Source organism: Pseudochaenichthys georgianus, chromosome 24, assembly GCF_902827115.2.
Source record: "Pseudochaenichthys georgianus chromosome 24, fPseGeo1.2, whole genome shotgun sequence".
In the NCBI taxonomy this organism is placed as follows: Eukaryota; Metazoa; Chordata; class Actinopteri; order Perciformes; family Channichthyidae; genus Pseudochaenichthys; species Pseudochaenichthys georgianus.
Genome location: NC_047526.1, coordinates 13513459 through 13532332, shown reverse-complemented (window position 1 = coordinate 13532332; position 18874 = coordinate 13513459). Strand labels below are relative to the sequence as shown.

The window sequence follows — 18874 nt, the reverse complement described above, 5'->3', positions numbered from 1 at the left end:
CAAATTGATTACAGATGGTAGGTACCTTGATTCTTGAGGCGTGGTGGAGGCCTGGCTGCTTGCTCCAGCAGCAGGTCAGAGAAGAAGCTCCTCCTGTCCTCTTCTTCCGGAGGGCACAGCGTCACTACCTCCCCGTAAGACCTCTGGAAAATACTCCTCACCTGGAAGAAAATAAATGAGACGGTTGATGAGAATGATGTCACCACCACCATATCAGTTTGTCTGTTAGAGAAAAACAGGTAGTATGCTGGTAAACGTTTCACGGGAAGTGTCCCTATTAACACTCATTTGTAAACAAACCAAAAAATGGCTGTCAATTAAACTTCTGTCGTAATATAACAAAGGCCATAACACTTAACATTTACTATGAACACATTTTTATTCTTTTGTTTCTTAATTTGAGCTCCCTGTAAAAAATTACTTAAATTCTGAGAATGCTATATTTTATTTCGCTTTCATTTACCCACTGGATTTAACTGATTACTCCAATTTGTTTCGTCACATAATAGGCAGTGTGAAGCTGATTGTGCCTGTTTTTATCAGCCACTACATTAAGCAGAAGTGCGACTGAGCACAGCAGAAACTCTGCATACTGATTAGAAGTTCACAACTTCACGAACAGATGAAATGTTGGATTTTCACATTACTAAAGTGGTGAGAAGAAAATGGAGTTTCAGTCATCTCTAGAGCAGATAATACCTGACCAAAGCAAATCCTCCAAACTTCCTCAAAGATACATTTCTTTTAAGATGCAAGGATGTGATCACCGTGTAATTTTTGTTCAGCTTTCAGGCATTTGATATGGACTGAACAAAAGGAAAATGTCTTAGTGTTTTAGTACATCCAGTTCCTGCACAAAAGAGCAAAAAACAGCAAATAAAATGGAATGAAACACCAACTGCAACTGGCATTTTTTAACAATGCGTATATGAAGTTAATCTCCACAAGTACGCCTGATTTAGTGGTGCGTCCAACACGATAGCAACATAATTAAACATGGATGGCATCTTGAGACACAGCGGGTTGTGTTTTTGCTATTATTATTATTAAGCTTCCGATTCTTGAAGCACGTTTATGAGGAACTTAGCATGGGGTAAAGAGGTTGGGGAAATGTGCACAGTAGGGGTGTAACGGTATCCGTATTCGTCCCGTACCGTCACAGTTTGGACGTCACAGTTCGGCACATGCAGTCACACGGCGAATACGCCTTTTTTTACGAGTGGGAAAAAAGTCTGTCACTCAGGGCAGTATTACACTATATATAATACAGGGGGCGGTATTGCGCCTAAAAGCCAGCCGCCCGTAAATAACAAATGAAGAACAAAAACACAACAAAACGAACACAATACATGAAGAAGAACAGTTAGTAGCTTTGGCGAGTTCACACAACACACAGGAGCTAGAAGACCCACCTGCTTCTTTTAAATCAGGTGTGTGGGAACATTTCGGGTTCCCTGTGGACTACAACAATGATGGGGTGCGAGTTGTGGATCGGACGAGGACGGTGTCGACAGCGGTGCGGTATGCTAGTGGTAACACGTAGTGATGGCAAAATGAAGCTTTGAATGAAGCGTCGAACCACTTGGACAATTGTGTCGGAAATAGGTTAATTTCTCAAAGCTTCAGTTACAGCGACCTCTCCTGGCGAAGTGCAAGGCTGCAGTGGGTTTAACGTATCTTTGCACACACACACACTAAGACTGAATATCATGTTCTATTTGCAATTAAAGATTGATAATTGTGTGTATTGGGTTATTGAGAAGAGACTAGAGAGTGCTAGACATGTTTTTGGGCGGAGAGGGCCTTTTATCAGTCATTCAAGTATTAAAGTTGAAAAGCAATGATTAAAAGTTTAACTATTCCAGGCTTTGAACCAGCTGCGCGGAGGACATCGCTGCATCCTGGCCGCCGGCTCTATCCACTGGGCTATCTATTCCTTAGACCATTGAAGTGTTTTTATATTACTCATTTTCTTTTTGTTCACAGCTTCTCCACATTTCGAAGTGTTTCACGAGCCATAACGACCTATCTTTCTTCCTGGCTTGCTCTTTAATGATCCAATTCAAATGCAATGCCAACAACAACTCAACAGCAACAACGCAAACTACAACAACAACCCACACATTGCGCATTGTTTAGAGCGGTTATAAAGTGTTGAAGCGCTCAAATTTGAAACTGTTTCAACCTGTCACCTGTCAGAATGGAGACGAGGCAGTGCATTGAATCGCGTGAATGGACCGTGAACCAGTCAAGTGATTCATTCAGGAAATGAAGCAGTTGCTGGTTCGGACGTCACATGTCACGTGATTTGAAGCAGTTGCTGCTTCGGACGTCACATGTCACGTGATTTGAAGCAAGCTTCGAAGCACTGCTTCTATGGAATAGGAAGTCCAGGGTTGAAACTCCGTTCGAAGCTTCAGTGTCAAACTGCCATCACTAGTAACATATGGGCTCAGAACAGTCTCATAATACACACATCCACACAGAAGGATTCAAACTTGTATTTCCGGATCCATACTTGTGTTTTTCAATGCACACACAAATGTATTCCATTTCATATACATGTAAATAAAATCCAAATACAGAAAAAAGTTTTACATATGTATTTTTGATCCTCACTTATTAGTTTCCCGTTTAAAACCCCTGAACCTGCAAACAGCTGTCTGTGCACGGATCGCTTTGCATTCGTGTGTGGGTTTTTTGAGACTCCCCTGACGGTCAGCCGATACGTAATTTTTTCTATCTATAGCCAATCAGATGTCTCCTTCATTCTAAGCCAATCACATGAGCGCGCCCCCACGAGGGTAAAATTACTTCATATACGCATTTTGCGCAGTCCGGTCAGCTCGCTAAACAGAGGACAGAGCATCAGGTGATTATGCAGAGCAGCGTGTCTCCATCAGACTCAGCAGCTGATCTGATCTCTCTCTCTTGCGTCCGGTTATACTTCACTCGCGTTTATGTCCATATCGATCAGATCCAGCTCTCCTGATCGGCCTTTATAGAGAGCACCGAACTATTAAGAGTGAATATCGGCCGATAATGACCTGCGGGGCTCCCCCCGTTAACAGGTCACTGTCTAGCACTGGCTTCGTAGTGCACTGATCGATTAGGCGAAGCTAACCTGTAGCTGCTCCCTCCACACTCACAACAACTGCATACAGACATAAATAAAGCAGCTGTATTCGCCATACAGGAAACACACATTTAAAACGGTTTTGCCTGCCGTTTTTGTGTAACAAGCATTCATCAATGGTTTGGAAAGTGGCGCTGTACCTTAATAATATAAAGGCTTGTATTGGCGTGCATTTCCTGTTCGGAAAGTGGCGCTGTACTGAGAGTGGAGGTGTCCTGAGATTAGCGCCTCCAGGCAGGCTCCATGGAGCTGTCAGCTCCGGACTGCGCAAAATGCGTACATGAAGCGCTACGTCATGAACGCAAGAAATCTACCCTTGTGGGAGCGCGCTCATGTGATTGGCTTAGAATTGAGGAGACATCTGATTGGCTATAGATAGAAATAATTACAAGTACGAATCGGCTGACCGTCAGGGGAGTCTCAAAAAACCCACACACGAATGCACATCGATCCGTGCACAGGAAGCGGTTTGTGTTTGCAGGTTCAGGGGTTTTAAACGGAAAACAAATATGTGAGGATCAGAAATACACATGTAAAACTTTTTTCTGTATTTGGATTTTATTTACATGTATATGAAACGGAATACATTTGTGTGTGCATTGAAAAACACAAGTGTGGATCCAGAAATACAAGTGTGAATCCTTTTTCGGATCATGAAATACAAGTGTGAATCCTTCTGTGCGCATGTGTGTATTATGAGACCGTTCTGAGCCCATAGTAACACGTCAAACATGCTCAATCACATCCGAGTCAGTCTCAGTCCCCAGCGAGAGGGTTTTCTCGACGGCAGGTGACATAGTTACCGCCGTCAGATCTGCCCTCACTTCTGACAACGTAGACAAACTTATCTTTCTGAAAAAACCTTGAAAATAGAGTAAAGCTTGAGTACCTTTATTTAGGCATAATGGCCTCACACACTCAAGTTAATTACACATGTTAGACATTGCTCCTAAAGGTAAAGATTGTATTTGTTTTATATTTATCATTGTATTTATTTTATATTTTGACATCAGGAGATGTTATACAGTTCTGTATTGCCTTTTATTGATTGTGATTGAAACACTTTATCATTTATTTTAATATTTTCAAGACATTCTTTTTAGTTGTTCAGTTTATTTAACCTTTTTGTTTGACAGCCATTATAAATAATATGGCCATCTGAGTGTGCGTGTTACTGTTTGTGTTTGTTTTTAAGTTGTTTTCAGTTAATGATTCCAAATGTTAGAGTTCCTTATTTTCATACCAAAACTTGCACTACTGTTAAAAATAAATAACAGCAAAAATAATATGCATTTGGGACTTTTTTTTACTGAAACCGAATGAAAATGCCATTTTTTAACATAAACCAAACTCGCACATTAATTCTGATTGATCTGACATTATGCACCCATATTCAGCAAACAGCATCAGGGGAGGGTCGGACATGTGTCCATAAGAATAGACAAAGGTCAGTCAAAAACATGGCTGCCAGTCTCCAAAATGTCTTCAGGGTTGTACAGCGAAAAAGCTTTAATCCATTTGCTGTGATGCAACATGATGAAGGTAAATAGGTGCGTTAGCTAGTCTCATACATGCAACACTTCTGGACGATGACTTTGCTGTATCCCATTTGTTTACCTATATCTATGTGATGAAAGATCATAAACTTCCCGCCCTAAGTCGTAAAATCCTGTCTGAGTATAAATCTCTGTGCAGTGTTTTGGCATCTGATGAGCTGGGTTTGGTGTCATAGTCTCACAGGCACCTGGGACAACATGCTGCTGTCACACAGGGCTGTATTGAGGCTGAATCCCTGCTAGTTGATCATTCCAGAAACAAAATCACACTCATCCTCAAGGATAAGACAGCGGCTCTATGCTTCTGCTAGTCCCAACCCTTTCCCAACATATTGAGGCTTGCCAACAACATTGTGCCTGACCCCAAACATGTCCTGAACAGCCAATGTGTGTCATTTCAATCAAATCAGATAAACAGGATTATGCCATTTAAAAAAGGTTAGACTGAAGCAATCTTTTGTGCAGTAGTCATCAAATCAAATACAGTTAAATCCCATGTTAAGTGTAGGTTTAAGGGTCTTGAAAACAATGCCATGTCTTTTTATGCTGCAACACAATGCAACACAAACATTTCCCAAATCGGGATCAATAAAGTACTTCTTATCTTGAACCTATTGTCTTTAGTGATTATAATGTTCAATTCAAGTTCCTTTATTTCTTGTCCTAAACATTTGTCCTTGTTGATGTTGCAAATGAAGCTGCTGTGACTCGCTTTATTGTCAGATCAAGTCTGAAATATGTATTATTGTATCCTATTTCTAGCAGTCTTAAGATAGTTTAGCAGGCACTGCTTTCCAATTGACGTCATCCTTTGACAAGAAAGAAAGAAATGCAACCTCAAAATATGTTGATAAATCTACTTTTGAGACCAGTCTTTTGTGACCAGTCTTTCACGCATAGGTGATGTCTGTAAAGAAGACCTTACTTTACTAAAGACATGACCAAAGACACATGACAGTTAAATGTGCCGGTAACTATTTTGGTCTAAATCATTAGCTAGGGGAGTTTACTAGGTATTCACAAGCAAATGATAAAGCAACAGGATTATCCTGCAACTGTACGGTTAGCCACTTGTTATAAATTATTAAAGAATGACGATAAAGTCTTGGCAGACAAATACATGAGCCTCTTTCCAGCTACTTTAATTTCTGCTGTGCATCTATACAGGGGCTACAGGGGGCTTCGGAGATCCCAGTTCAATTCTGCGCTGGAGCCTAAGGCCTCCCCCGACGGGAAGCCCTGTTGCTGACTAAGCACCTACTTTCCACTTTATATCTCCCCCCCCATCTGTCTCTCACATTGATCCTCTCCCTTATCCCTGACATGTTTGTTCTCTCTTTCGCTCTGCATTGCCTTCTGTTCTCTTTCTTTCTATATGACACTCTCTCTGGATAGTGTATTCTCTCCTCACCTGGATAGTGTATTCTCTCCTCAGCTGGATAGTGTATTCTTTCCTCAGCTGGATAGTGTATTCTCTCCTCAGCAGAGATAAAAGAAATGGAGAAAAAACTAGACAGTAGGGGAGCTGGAGAGAGCCAAAGTGTATGTAGCACACAGCAGGTAATGATTTGCAGTATTTTTCATCATGATAAAGTCTGCAGGAGTGTTGACACCGGGTGGCTGAGCAGAAAGGTGTTAATAGATGAAAAAAGGAGCGGGGGGGGGGTTAGAGGAGAGAGATGATGCGTCAAAGGAAATTGGGGATGTCGGACTGGGTAGAGCAACTGTAAAACTAAAGTGCACACCTGTTCAGCTGGCATGATCAAATCCTAACTGTAGAAACAGACTTAAAACATTCCTGTCAGACTGCAGAACTTTGCTCTGTTATCTCAATGTTCAGAAGAAAGTCAATCCCTATACCACAGCAGGTATAAAACAGATGGCAATACAACACAGCTTGAGTAAATGACTCAAATAATTGGCACACAAAAAAAAGCTATTGCCGAGACACCTTTCTAAATCAGAATGTGATGCACTATATGAAAAAAAGGGCTTTCTAAATGCATTCCATTTACAATCCAAAAGATGGTACCTTAATGCTTGCAGAAAGTCCAAAGGGTGATACAACGATACAAAGAAGTAAAGTAAACATCATTACAGGGAAGTGTTGATAATGAGATCCAGACAGAATCGCAAACACTAAAGTTCAGATAATCCAGTCAGGGTAAGATAGTGCATTAGATAGAAAGGGGGAATGGTGCAGAGTCAGCAGTAATGCAGAGGCTATACAGGTCTGTCGGGGTGAAGGGGGGGGGGGGCGACTGAGGCTGAAGGCAAAGCACTCTATTCACCTCTCCTTTACATTGAAACCCTCATCTTGGGTCATGAGCTCTGGGTAGTGACTGAGAAAATGAGCATCCGGATATTAGTGGCCAAGAGGAGCTCAGAGTTGAACCACTGCTCCTCCAACTTGAATGGAGCTAGTTGAGGAGTTTGATTCAAATGCATCACAGTGGCATCTGAATCCTGTGGAGGTGTTCCAGCACAGCACTCATCCAAATGAGCAAGAGACGGTGGCTAGGGATAAGGACATGTGGACTAGGCTGTTGCCACTGCGACCCAAACTCTAACTCAATCATTGATATCCACGGAGGAATAATGAACTCTGATGTTTAAGTGCATTGGCTAAGAGTTGCATTTGCAGAAACACAAGCGCTGGTATACTTATTAAAAACAAAATCGGAATTTAGAAAGTCCGATTTTTCAATTATTCATGAAGACAAAAGTGGTACAATGTCACACCATTGATTGTAGTGGGAACTAGAGAAGAGACTCAGCATTTGTTTTCGATCCGCTGCAATTTGTGAACTAATAAAGGGGGCATCATCATTTCTGTTATGGGTCCTATGTGTATTTTAAAGCCTGAGCACATTGAATATTTAGATGCACTGGAGTTCAGGAGGAGTGTAGGGTCCCAACAGATTCTTCCCATCTGCCAGCCAGTGTTGCAAAGCTGTTACTTCACGTTTGCACTATACTTCAGGACACACTTTAAACATGTATGGTTGTGCAACATACATTTGAGTTGTCCTGTGCTGCATTGAAACATAATCAAGGTTTGAAACATGTCATCTGCAGTGTGCCTGAAAACATGTTAACCGTGCTCTCGGCAAAATAGAACTCAACTATAATCAAATGAAGTGAGGTGTGACGTTTTGAAAATGATTAGCCCTGAAACCCTTCACATTTTAATTGTGTGTTGCATTATCTACCAAAAGCTAAATGCATAGCTGTTGTTTCGTGCTGTGTCTTCTTTATCTCAGCATTAGAACTAGATGAATGAAGCATCAATACACAGGTCCTGTCCTTATAGTCAATCCTTTGGTAGCAAGCGGGTCATTTGTTCCATTACCATAACCATATCAAACATCCCACAATGTGTTTCAACGTTTAAAGTAAAAAAACTGATACGACAATATATCTCACACTAACTGCAGTAACTTCACACTTACAATCACATGTTCAAGCTATTTCCCTCGGCCCTCCACAGAGGAGGAAGTGAGGGTAAGCAGGGTGAACGGCTGTTAAGGGACGGAGGGAGGCTATGTAGTTGGACCCAGGCTTGTAGTGTCAGTTTTGGCTGGGGAGGGATGCTGCGTGTTCCCCGCCGTGGTTTGGAGCTGAGACAGCAGCTGTCACTGTGTTCTCCGTGCCAGGGAGTGAAACAACACACACATAGCCAAATCACTGAAAGCACTATGGACTGGCAATGCCAAGAAAGAAAGAAATCCTCAAAACGTGATGAAAGAAGCTTCTGGGCCACTCTAGAGACATGAGATGAGCAATATCATTTAATAAAACAAACACAATTGCTTAACACAAACAGAGCCACAGCAAAGTTCCACCCATTCTGCAAATCATACTCTCTGTGGACAACCTGGGGGCCTGCCTCAGTGGGAGCAAATACTACATATGTTTTAGGGCTGCACAATATGAAAAAGAAAAAAGGTATTGCAATTATTTTTGACTGATATTGCTATTGTAATATGGTTCACCATACCAGAGGGAACAGTCATGTTTGAAACATTATTACAATTGTAAGGTATATAAAAATGGTTATAATGTGATTTCTATCTGAACCAATCTAGGATCTTGTTTATGTCTGTACTGTTTGTTGGCCGGGATATCACTACAGCGCCACAACACTTCATTCAGAAATATAGATTTTTAAATGTTTGCCTTGCGATTTCGATATTGCATTAGTGAATATTACAATTAAGATTACATTTGTATTAATTGTGAAGCCCTGATATGTTCCCTTACAGACATACAGAAAGATGTTACACCAGCATCAGCAGTTTTGTGAGTTTCTATGTCTGTCTCTAGCTTGTTTGTGAATCCTTATTTTAATAATTAGAATAATTTTGAAAAATGTTCCTGTGCTAAACAACTATTTTCAGATGTGTACTCTTCTTGTTTTACTGGTTACCATCATATATAGTATGGTTATAAGAAACATTCAAAGGTATTCTATTGTTTATAGTAGATGTAACACCATAAGCGCTTTGAGCACTGGAAAAGCACTATAATAAATGTAAGGAATTATTATTATTACCATTGATTTAGTCTATTTGGAGCATTTTTGGTAATTGGAAGCTTTAGCATTACAGATTTAGGAGTTGCCGTCAAAATAACCACTCACTTTTATTGCCATATCAAAGCTAGGAAATAAGTATGGATTTTAGGAAGCATAACAAGGCACAAGGGTTTGGAACAATGTTCATCTTTATGTTGACAGTTTATGCTACACTTTGTCTTTGCTAGTGTCGAAAGCAGCCAGACAGGGGCAGAGTTTGTGGCACAGGTACATGGTTTGCGTTTAACTCAATTCAAATGAGAAAAGGTCTGGGTCTCCTTACAATGTATCTGCACAAAAGTAAGAAAAAAGAACTGATTTACAAGTGCAATGATGCAATCCAACTTCAAACTTTCAGCACGAGACTGAAATGGGGAAAGAGAGCCAGCATAGCCTAAGGACAGTCTTGATATCCTCATGCTGGCTCCACATTGACTTGAGCACACCATTTGTCCCATCATGAGCTTCCCAATCTTCCACGCTGCATGGCTGTGTGTTCAATCACCACAGAGAAGGTCGTGTGATGAAAGTGGTAATTGCCAATCCTACATGGATTCATCCAGTCACCTAGTATGCAATGTACAGCAATCAGCCATGTGACACAGAGGCTGAAGGGGTCTGTGGGGTGAGATTCATTCCATGTTCATACTTAACACAGCATGTTAGCCAACAAGTTAAGTGAGGGAGAAATACTTAAAGAATGTAAGGAAGGCAGAAACTACCAATCACACAAGAGGAAGAAAAGTTAAAACACTCACACACGCGCACACACACGCACCACACACACCGAAAAAACATGCATAGTCTGCACAGGCATATCGACATGTGTGTGTGTCCTGGGGTGAAGACCTGGGGCTGCCAACCCCCGGACCTAATTAAAGCTCTTTTCTTGCCCGACAAGAGAGGACCCTCTTCCTTATTTCAGTCTCTTTTTCCCCCCTTTCCAATTTTCTCTATTTCTCCTTCCCCCAACCAAAACCGTCCCTTACAGCAGGGGTAGACATTAAGGGTAACATTTTATTATCACTAGCCCCACCATTGTAACCACTGGCCCGGAGCATTTGTCCGGAAAAATCGACTAATAATGAAGAAAATGAACACATTTGTTGCAATAGTAATTTATGCACAAACTACATTACTACAACATTTGAAGCATCAGTTCTTCCTCATTTTCCTCAATTGTTCATATTTGGTTTATTAAAATAATGATATTGTGGTCATTGTTAAAACATTTCTGCTATTATGAGTATTATTATTAGTATAATGCGCTTTCTGCCATCCTGTCATTAGGAGTTAGAAATGTAATGGCTATGTAATTGATTAGATTAGAACCTTCATTCTCCTAAACTGCCGGGACATTTCCCTAAAGCCAATACCTTTATATTTTCTACTCTTCACTTACTTGTCAGCATAGGTCGGCATTGATGTACAGAGCCGACAGAAGACCTTGTTTATACTGGCATCATATTGAGAGGTGCAGTGACGCGTCATAAAACCAGGAAGTAAGCTGCTGGTTCCCTCGACAAAAAGCAATGGAATTTCTCCACAGGGTTTTGGAAAATAGCTGGAAATAAGGTCTGTGGAAAACAAACCTGTTTGATAAATGCACGTTTTGTTCAGCCGGATAATATCCACATGTCTACCCTACTTTTATACATTTCTAATCATAAATCGAATCGATAGATTTATGATTAGAAAATTATAAAAAAGGGTTTTAGGACGCGTCACTGCACCACTAGAAGCCAACTCCATCGATCAAGCCAGTGTGGCTGAAACTTTCTCTCCCTCTTCTTCTCATGCTCCCTGTCACTCTCCTTTAACTCCTCCGGTGACTTTCTTTTATTTGAAGATTGTTTTTTGCCCGGCGTTTGGCCGGTTATCGCTGGTATTAAAAACATTTTGGCGAATGGTTAGGTGGCACGAAAGTCTGTAGTGAACGAGCGCGCTCCTGCTCACGGGAGCCTGCTCGCGCTGTGATCCGCAGCAAACAGCTGTTTGCTTTTCACCCAACAATGACAACCAACTCACGAAACGCTATGTTGTAGCGTTAATAAACGAAACAATTTAACAAAATTGCTAGTCAAAATACCAATACCACAGGAAACATTTTGTTTTTTCAAAGCAATATTTTTAGTGGCCCGAGCGGGCAAGTGGAAAGTACGTTATGCTGGCCCGGGGTGTCTAAATAGTGCTTCCGGGCCATTTAATGTCGAGCCCTGCTTACAGGCTAACCCACAACGGGTGGTCTGACTCTGCTGTGGCTATTCAGACAGAGAATAATAAATCCAAGAGGAAGGGATGAAGGGGCAGGGGATGGGATCCCCATGGTGAAAACGGGCAGTGGGATAAATGACAAGAAAAGAGAGATGGAGTAGATACAAAAAACTCTGTGGGAGCAGATGACTTCGACTGTGACACCCTGTGTGTGTCTGCATGAGTGCTCCCGAGTATGAGAGGCACAGAGAAGCCTCATGCTTTAGCCTCCGATACCACATATAAAAAGACATCAAGGTAACGCTCTCCTCTCTCATATACAGATGTAGCACTCCAGATCAGACTCAAATAGGTGTGTCCCAGTCAAAAGCCCAGCGGATGCCAGTGGCTGGGGGTGTTGCCAAATTGCTAAAGGGCGTTGCCCAATTTCCCCATTTGTTCAATTACAGGATTTAACCATGAGATGGCGCTTTATTCACAAAATACACAAAGACAACGATAGTTACGGCTGTAACTACGGTTCTATGAGTCCCGGATGACCGCCAGAGGCGGTGCTTTAGCACTGGATATGTCCATCGCGCGCATGCGCAGCTCGAGTACCAATAACAACAAAGTCACCTGTGACCCACGTGACACCGGCTACATCAGCCGGTGTCGACAGAGGATCTGTTCCCAGAATCTTCTCGCGAGCACACAAGAATTCTGAGTGACAGGAAACTCTGGCGGCCATCCGGGACTCATAGAACCGTAGTTACAGCCGTAACTATCGTTCTATTTCGTCCCTACTGACCGCCAGACGCGGTGCTTTAGCACTGGATGACCTATACCAACCATGTCATGAAGAATCCAAGCACTTACTCACCTAGTTGGAAGCAGCGGAGCTTGGCCACAAGACCACCCCCAGGGGGTGAGGAGTGGCGACATTGACCCGGTAGAACCTGGAGAATGTGCCAGAAGACGCCCATGACGCCGCGGCGCAGATGGTCTCCAGGGGCACCCCTCTTAGGGCAGCCCACGATGTTGAGACGCCTCTTGTAGAGTGGCATCTGGCCCCTGATGGCGGGGGGCGGCCACTGGCCCCATAGGCACATGTGATGGTATCCACCACCCAGTGGGACAGCCGCTGTTTCGAGAGAGCACGACCCTTCCTAGTGCCGCCATGGCAAACGAAGAGCTGCTCTGACTGTCATATACAGGCCGTAGCATCAATATACGCCCTCAGGGCACGCACAGGGCACAGCAACTCAGGTGTGCCATTCTCCTGTGGAATGTTAAAGCGTGCCAGCTGGATAGGCCGATTGGAGTGGGCTAGTGGAAGCACCTTGGGCAAGAACGCCACATTCGGCCAGAGGGTGACACCCGAGCCATCGGAGTTCCACCTCAGGCATGTACTGCTTACGGAGAGGGCATGAAGCTCTCCGACTCGCTTCCCTGAGGTTATGGCAAGCAGAAATGCTGCCTTCAGGGACAGCCATTTAAGCCCGACCTGGGCCAGGGGTTCGAAGGGAGGAGATGATAGGGCATCCAACACTAGGGGCAGGTCCCAAGCCGGGGCCCTTGGGGTGCTAGGGGGGCGCTGCCGTAGAGCCCCTCTTAGAAAGAGGGACACCAACCTGTGGCGCCCCACAGTGGCACCCTCGACTCCGACATGTCGGGCAGAGATAGCAGCCATATACACCTTCAAAGTGGAGTGAGAACGTCCACTATCCAGAAGGGACTGCAGAAACTCTAAAATGGTGGCCACGGAGCAATGTCCCGGATTCTCAGCCTTACTCACACACCAGTGGGAGAAGAGCCTCCATTTGCACTCATACTGTGCCCGAGTGGATGGAGCTCTGGCATTCAGGATAGTTTCCCTGACAGATGCCGTGACACCACTCAACAGTGGGTTGGGCCCTGCAGAGGCCAAACCCAGAGCTGAAGGCGGCGAGGGTCGGGATGCCAGATCTGACCCTTGAGCTGTGACAGAAGGTCCTTCCTGTCGGGGAGACGCCACGGTGGGCTGCAGCAGAGACTGCGTAGCAGTGGGAACCAGACTCTCCCCGGCCAGCGGGGGGCGACTAGAAGGAGCCTGTGCCCCTGAGTAAGGACCCTCTGAAGCGTCTGAAGTATCAGAGGCAATGGCGGGAAGGCATACAGGAGAGTGTCCGGCCAGTCGTGCGCCAGGGCATCCTGACCCAATGGGCTGGTCACCTCCGTCCAGGAGAACCAGAGGGGGCAGTGCCTCGACTCTTCCGAGGAAAAGAGGTCCACCTCGGCCCTGCCGAAGAGGCTCCAAATTATCTCCACCACCTCCGGGTGAAGCCTCCACTCCCCCGGTGGAGGCTTGCGCCGTGAGAGGAAATATGCGACCTGATTCAGGTCCCCTGGCAGAAAAACTGCCCGCAGACTGGTGAGACGGGGGAGCGCCCAAGGCAAGAGGCTCTGCGAAACGCGGAGCAGCTGTGCGGACCTGGCGCCCCCCTGGTGGTTGATTTGGGCAACTGCGGACATGTTGTCCGAACGAACGAGCACATGCCTGCCCGCCAGTTGGGGTAAAAAGAGCATGAGTGCGAGCAACACCGCCCGAAGCTCCAGCACATTGATATGGCGTGCACCTTCCTGGGCAGACCACTGACCCTGCACGGTCCTGCCCTGCCACACCACACCCCACCCCGAGAGACACGCATCCACAGTGACAGTCTCCCGGCGGGATGGGATGGTGCCCATGGGCACACCCCTCAGGAGATAGGCCCTGTCCCTCCAGCGGGACATAGAGTGGAGGCACCGCTGAGACACCCTGACTCTCTTGTGCCTGTGCCGCTTGGCGTCCAAGTGACAGCTGTTCAGCCACATCTGCATGGGGCGCAGTGACAACAGGCCCAAGGGCACAACGGCTGAGGCAGCTGTCAGTCTGCCTAAGAGCCGGAGGAACTGTATGTAAGTTCCTCCGGCCCCTTGGGCCCGGGACGGCGCGCAAACCAGCCAGTCGTCCAGGTATGGCAGGACCTTCATGCCCTGTGCCTGCAGGGGAGCGAGCGCTGCCGCAACAACCCTGGTGAACACCCTTGGGGAGAGGGAGAGACCAAAGGGAAGCACCCGGAACTGATAATGTCGGCCCTGAAAGGCGAACCTCAAGAACTTCCGGTGATGGGATGCAATTGGCACGTGGAAGTAGGCGTCCCTCAAGTCCACGGTTGTGAACCACTCCCCCTGTGTGACAACACGAAGGGTGTCTGCTGTGGTTAGCATATGGAAGGGTAGTACCCTCAGGAATCTGTTGATTCTTCTGAGGTCCGGAACTGGACGGAATCCGCCAACTTTCTTGCTCACAAGAAAGTACGCCGAGTAGAACCCCCCGCCCTGACGCAGGGGGTCCACTGGCTCGATTGCGCCTTTGGCCAAGAGGACGGACAACTCTTGGGCTAGCGCTAAGGCCTTCGCCGGGTCCTTGACAACTGTCATTCTGACCCGGCCGAAGGCTAGGGGCCGGCGTCGGAACTGCAACTCGTAGCCCTGGGTTAGTGTGGAAACCACCCAGGGGTCGGAAATACAGGCAGCCCAGTAGCTGAGCTGCTGCTGGGAAAAACAGCCGACGACCGGCCCCGGGACTTCAGGGCCTAGCCCCCCGGCCCCTGGAGCCCCTTGGGGGGCGCCGGTAAGGCTCTGAAGCGCGAGGCCGCCTGGAAGCCAGGCGACCTGGGGCACGAAAGTCATTGGCCGGTTGCGTGGGCCGCTGGGAACTCTGCCGACCACCCCAGTAAGCCGCTGGCTGAGCGCGGCTGCTAGAGCAGCCCCTGGGCCTGCCGGGAGTGGCCGCGGGACTGCGAAGACCCGAGAGCTGCTGCCTGGTCTGCCTCGCTTGGGCAGCGCGCTCCAGTGTCTCCAGGGCAGCTGACCCAAACAGCTCCCCTGGCTCGACTGGCACGCTACGGAGGACCCTCCTACATGTCTCCGTTAGTGGTGACTGGGCCAGCCAAACCTGGAGACGAGTCTGTACCAGAAAAGACATAACTCGTCCCAATTCCCTAGTCATTAGGGCAAAGGCCTGCAGTGATGCATCACTGAGGCCCAGCAAAGAAGGCTCGGCCGGAGCCTGCTGCAGCGAGGCGGAGACGGCCTGCATTAGATGGGAGAGGGAGTTCCCGATACGACCCATGCGTGCCGCTGCGTCGTAGGCCCTACAGAGCAGCCCATCCGTGACCCTGCACTGAGGCTGAGGGCACCTGACCTCAGGCCTTAAAGCCTCGTCAGGAGCCAGAATCAGGGAGGCGATGGCAGGCTCAATGGGTGGCATGCCACCCAGCCCCACCCTCACCGGGTCCTGCATGGCAGCCAAGGTCCGGGCATCGGAGCCAGTGCGGCAAAAGGCCCTGGTGTCCCTCCAGCATGCCTGGAGCTCCCTCAGGTACTCCTCTGAAGGAGGAACGGTGAGGGGGACAGGGGCTGGGTTACGCCTGAAGAAGGCACTAGCCGGAGCCAAGTTGGCCTGCGGAACCGGAATCTGCAGGTGCGCCAAGGCCGTACGAATGATGGCCGCCATGGAGCCGTCCTCCCCGTCCTGCAGAGACCCCTGAGCAGAGGAGAGGGAAAACTCCTCGAGCGGGACCTCGTCCTCCGTCTCTTCATTGAAGAGGTTAGCCGAAGCCGCTAGCGACAAGGCATCCTCATACAGAGGTGCGGCAACCGAAGGAGGGGCGGCAACCGAAGGAGGGGCAGGCGGCCCGCTAGCAGCCCCTATACCGGGCCCTGGCTGAAGGGCCACGAGGAGCGACTTCATCGTGTCCATGTCGGTAGCTAGCTGATCCACTTTAGAGGACAGCCTGTTCCTAGTCCTCTTATTGGGGGGTGCACCCATGGCCATCGCTCCCTTAAGTCGCCAGGGACGGTCGAACTGATCTGGGGGAGGATGTGACCAAGAGAGGTGTCCGTTGGCTGCCGCCAGACATTCCACCTCAGTGATTCTAGCCACTCTGAGTGCCCGGGGCATGCAGCTACAGTTCATGCAGGCCCCTACCGTGAGAGCTTCCCTTAGATGCTCGAGGCCGAGGCAAGAGGGGCAACGGTCGTGGCCGTCCTCGGGCTCGAGAGAAGCCATACAGGCGCTACATGAATGAGCCATTCTGTAGGTAGCCAGATGCAGAGAAGCCGGGAGCGGGTGCGGGAACACAGCCTTCACCAGCTACCTGCCCTTCACTGGCTGAGCTCGAGGCGAGTGCCAGATGCAGCGTAACCGGGAGCGGGTGCGGGAACTAGTGCTGGGGGGAAACGATTATTTCGAAAACGATTAATCGGGCGATTATTTGATCGATTAGTCGACTAATCTAACGATTATTTTTCTGTTGTTCAATTCATAAAAAACGTAATGTAAAAAAAACGTAATGTAAAAAAAAAAATGTTCACAATACTGTGTCTCAGGGGATATTTAACAAACTATTAATGTGTTATACCAGATTAACGGTAATAATCTCAGCTAACTGCCGATACAAACCATGTTTACCAAAACAAAACACAAGTCTCATAAGAAGCATCTAAATGACCCATGAGCGAAAAATGCTAACGGACATTGGCACAGAACTCAAGATAAAAGTACCCTTATTACTCATCGTAGCTGCACATACAAGATATCCGATTAAAGCTGAGACTCCACAGATTATGTAGGTATATAGTATCATCACTGAGTGATCCGGACTCGCGACAGGGGAAGCAAATACAGTCATCACAACACGTACCTTTACAGAGCTTCTAGGGAGATCGTCTCACCACCGTAGCTGTCAATCTGATCAAAAGACGTGTTCAATGGCATTAAAATGAGAAAAAACGCGGCTGAATCGGTTAATCCATAGGTTTTTAACGTCTGTGTATAAAAAAATGATTGAATTTATAATCCATAATTCCATTTTTATGTAAAAATCGGAGAGAAAATGCTAGCTGCTAATGGTAGCCACCACAGCTAGCTGCCGCTTTAATGTTCCAACATAGCCGTTGTACTCGTGTGATATGCCAACTCCATTTGTCAAAGACTGCAAATGACAATATCTTTGCGTTTTGGACTAACTTTAAAATATTCCCATGCTTTTGAAGACCTAGGGCGAGATGTTTTCGTTTGAGGGCTTCGTGCGCAATCCTGTGAGGAGGTGGTAGCCGTTTCAGTCTCCATTGTGTTTGAAGTGCGATTGCGAACTGCTTGTTGCTTTGTTTACACACCCACGTGTGTGTAGCGACGCGTCGACGCGGAAATATGTCGTCGACGATATTTTGAAGTCGTCGACGTGTCGCTCCAGCACTAGCGGGAACACAGCCTTCACCAGCTACCTGCTTAAACCGAAAACCCAAGGCAGTTTAGCGTCTACCAGGAGCGGGGGCGAGAACACTGCCTTCACTGGTTAATTTACAGACGAATGCCGGATGCAGCGTAACCGGGAGCGGGTGGGGGAACACAGCCTTCACCAGCTACCTGCTAAACAGAAAACACAAGGCAGTTTAGCGTCTACCAGGAGCGGGGGCGAGAACACTGCCTTCACTGGTTAATTTACAGACAAATGCCAGATGCAGCGTAACCGGGAGCGGGTGCGGGAACACAGCATTCACCAGCTACCTGCTTAACAGAAAACACAAGGCAGTTTAGCGTCTACCAGGAGCGGGGGCGAGAACACTGCCTTCACTGGTTAATTTACAGACGAATGCCAGACGCAGCGTAACCGGGAGCGGGAACACAGCCTTCACCAGCTACCTGCTTAACAGAAAAAACCAGGCCGTTTAGCGCCTACCAGGAGCGGGGGCGAAAACACTGCCTTCACTGGTTAAACTGAAGACGAACGCCAGATGCAGCGTAACCGGGAGCGGGTGTGGGAACACAGCCTTCACCAGCTACCTGTTTAACGGGATAAACACGGCAACTTTAGCGTTAAATCAAAGGCGAATGCCAGCTGTAGCTAAAGAAAAAGAACGGCACGGGAAACTCCGGTGCTTAACCCGGCGTCAGCCGAGTGGCTGCAGCCGCTACTGCTAACTAGCCAGTACAGCTCAATGCCAATGAAGTTTAGCTCAATGCTAATGAAGTTTAGCTCAATGCTAATGAGGTTTAGCTTAATGCTAATGAAGTTTGGCCCAACGCCGCGGCCAAAACAGTACAAAAGCACAGCAATACTCCTGGGAGAGGGAGCGAAAACACCTCCGTCACCAAAAGACTCAGCAAACAGACAGAAATCAGGACAACTAGGCTGGGAGAGGGAGTAGAAACACTGCCATTGCCAACCAAGCCGACACCAACCTGTCCGAACGAAGTCTCTGCGCAGCCAGCCGCAGCTCCTGGAGGACGGGTAATCCCGCGGCCCCGACTGGATGAGTCGCGAAGCTACACGCAGCCAGCTGTTTGCAGAGAATCCTTAACAAATGTTCCTAACGAACGCT

At 46.9% G+C, this 18874-nt stretch overlaps 1 protein-coding gene across 3 annotated transcripts in view; it reads right to left on the bottom strand.

The window, feature by feature from the left end:
• atad2b (ATPase family AAA domain containing 2B) overlaps positions 1-18874 on the bottom strand; it is a 105831-nt gene that overhangs the window by 69509 nt on the left and 17448 nt on the right. For all 3 annotated transcript variants that reach the window (XM_034075909.2, XM_034075911.2, XM_034075912.2), the window contains one exon: positions 26-161. In XM_034075909.2, coding sequence (XP_033931800.1) covers positions 26-161 — 136 coding nt within the window. The remainder of the gene's footprint in view (positions 1-25; positions 162-18874) is intronic.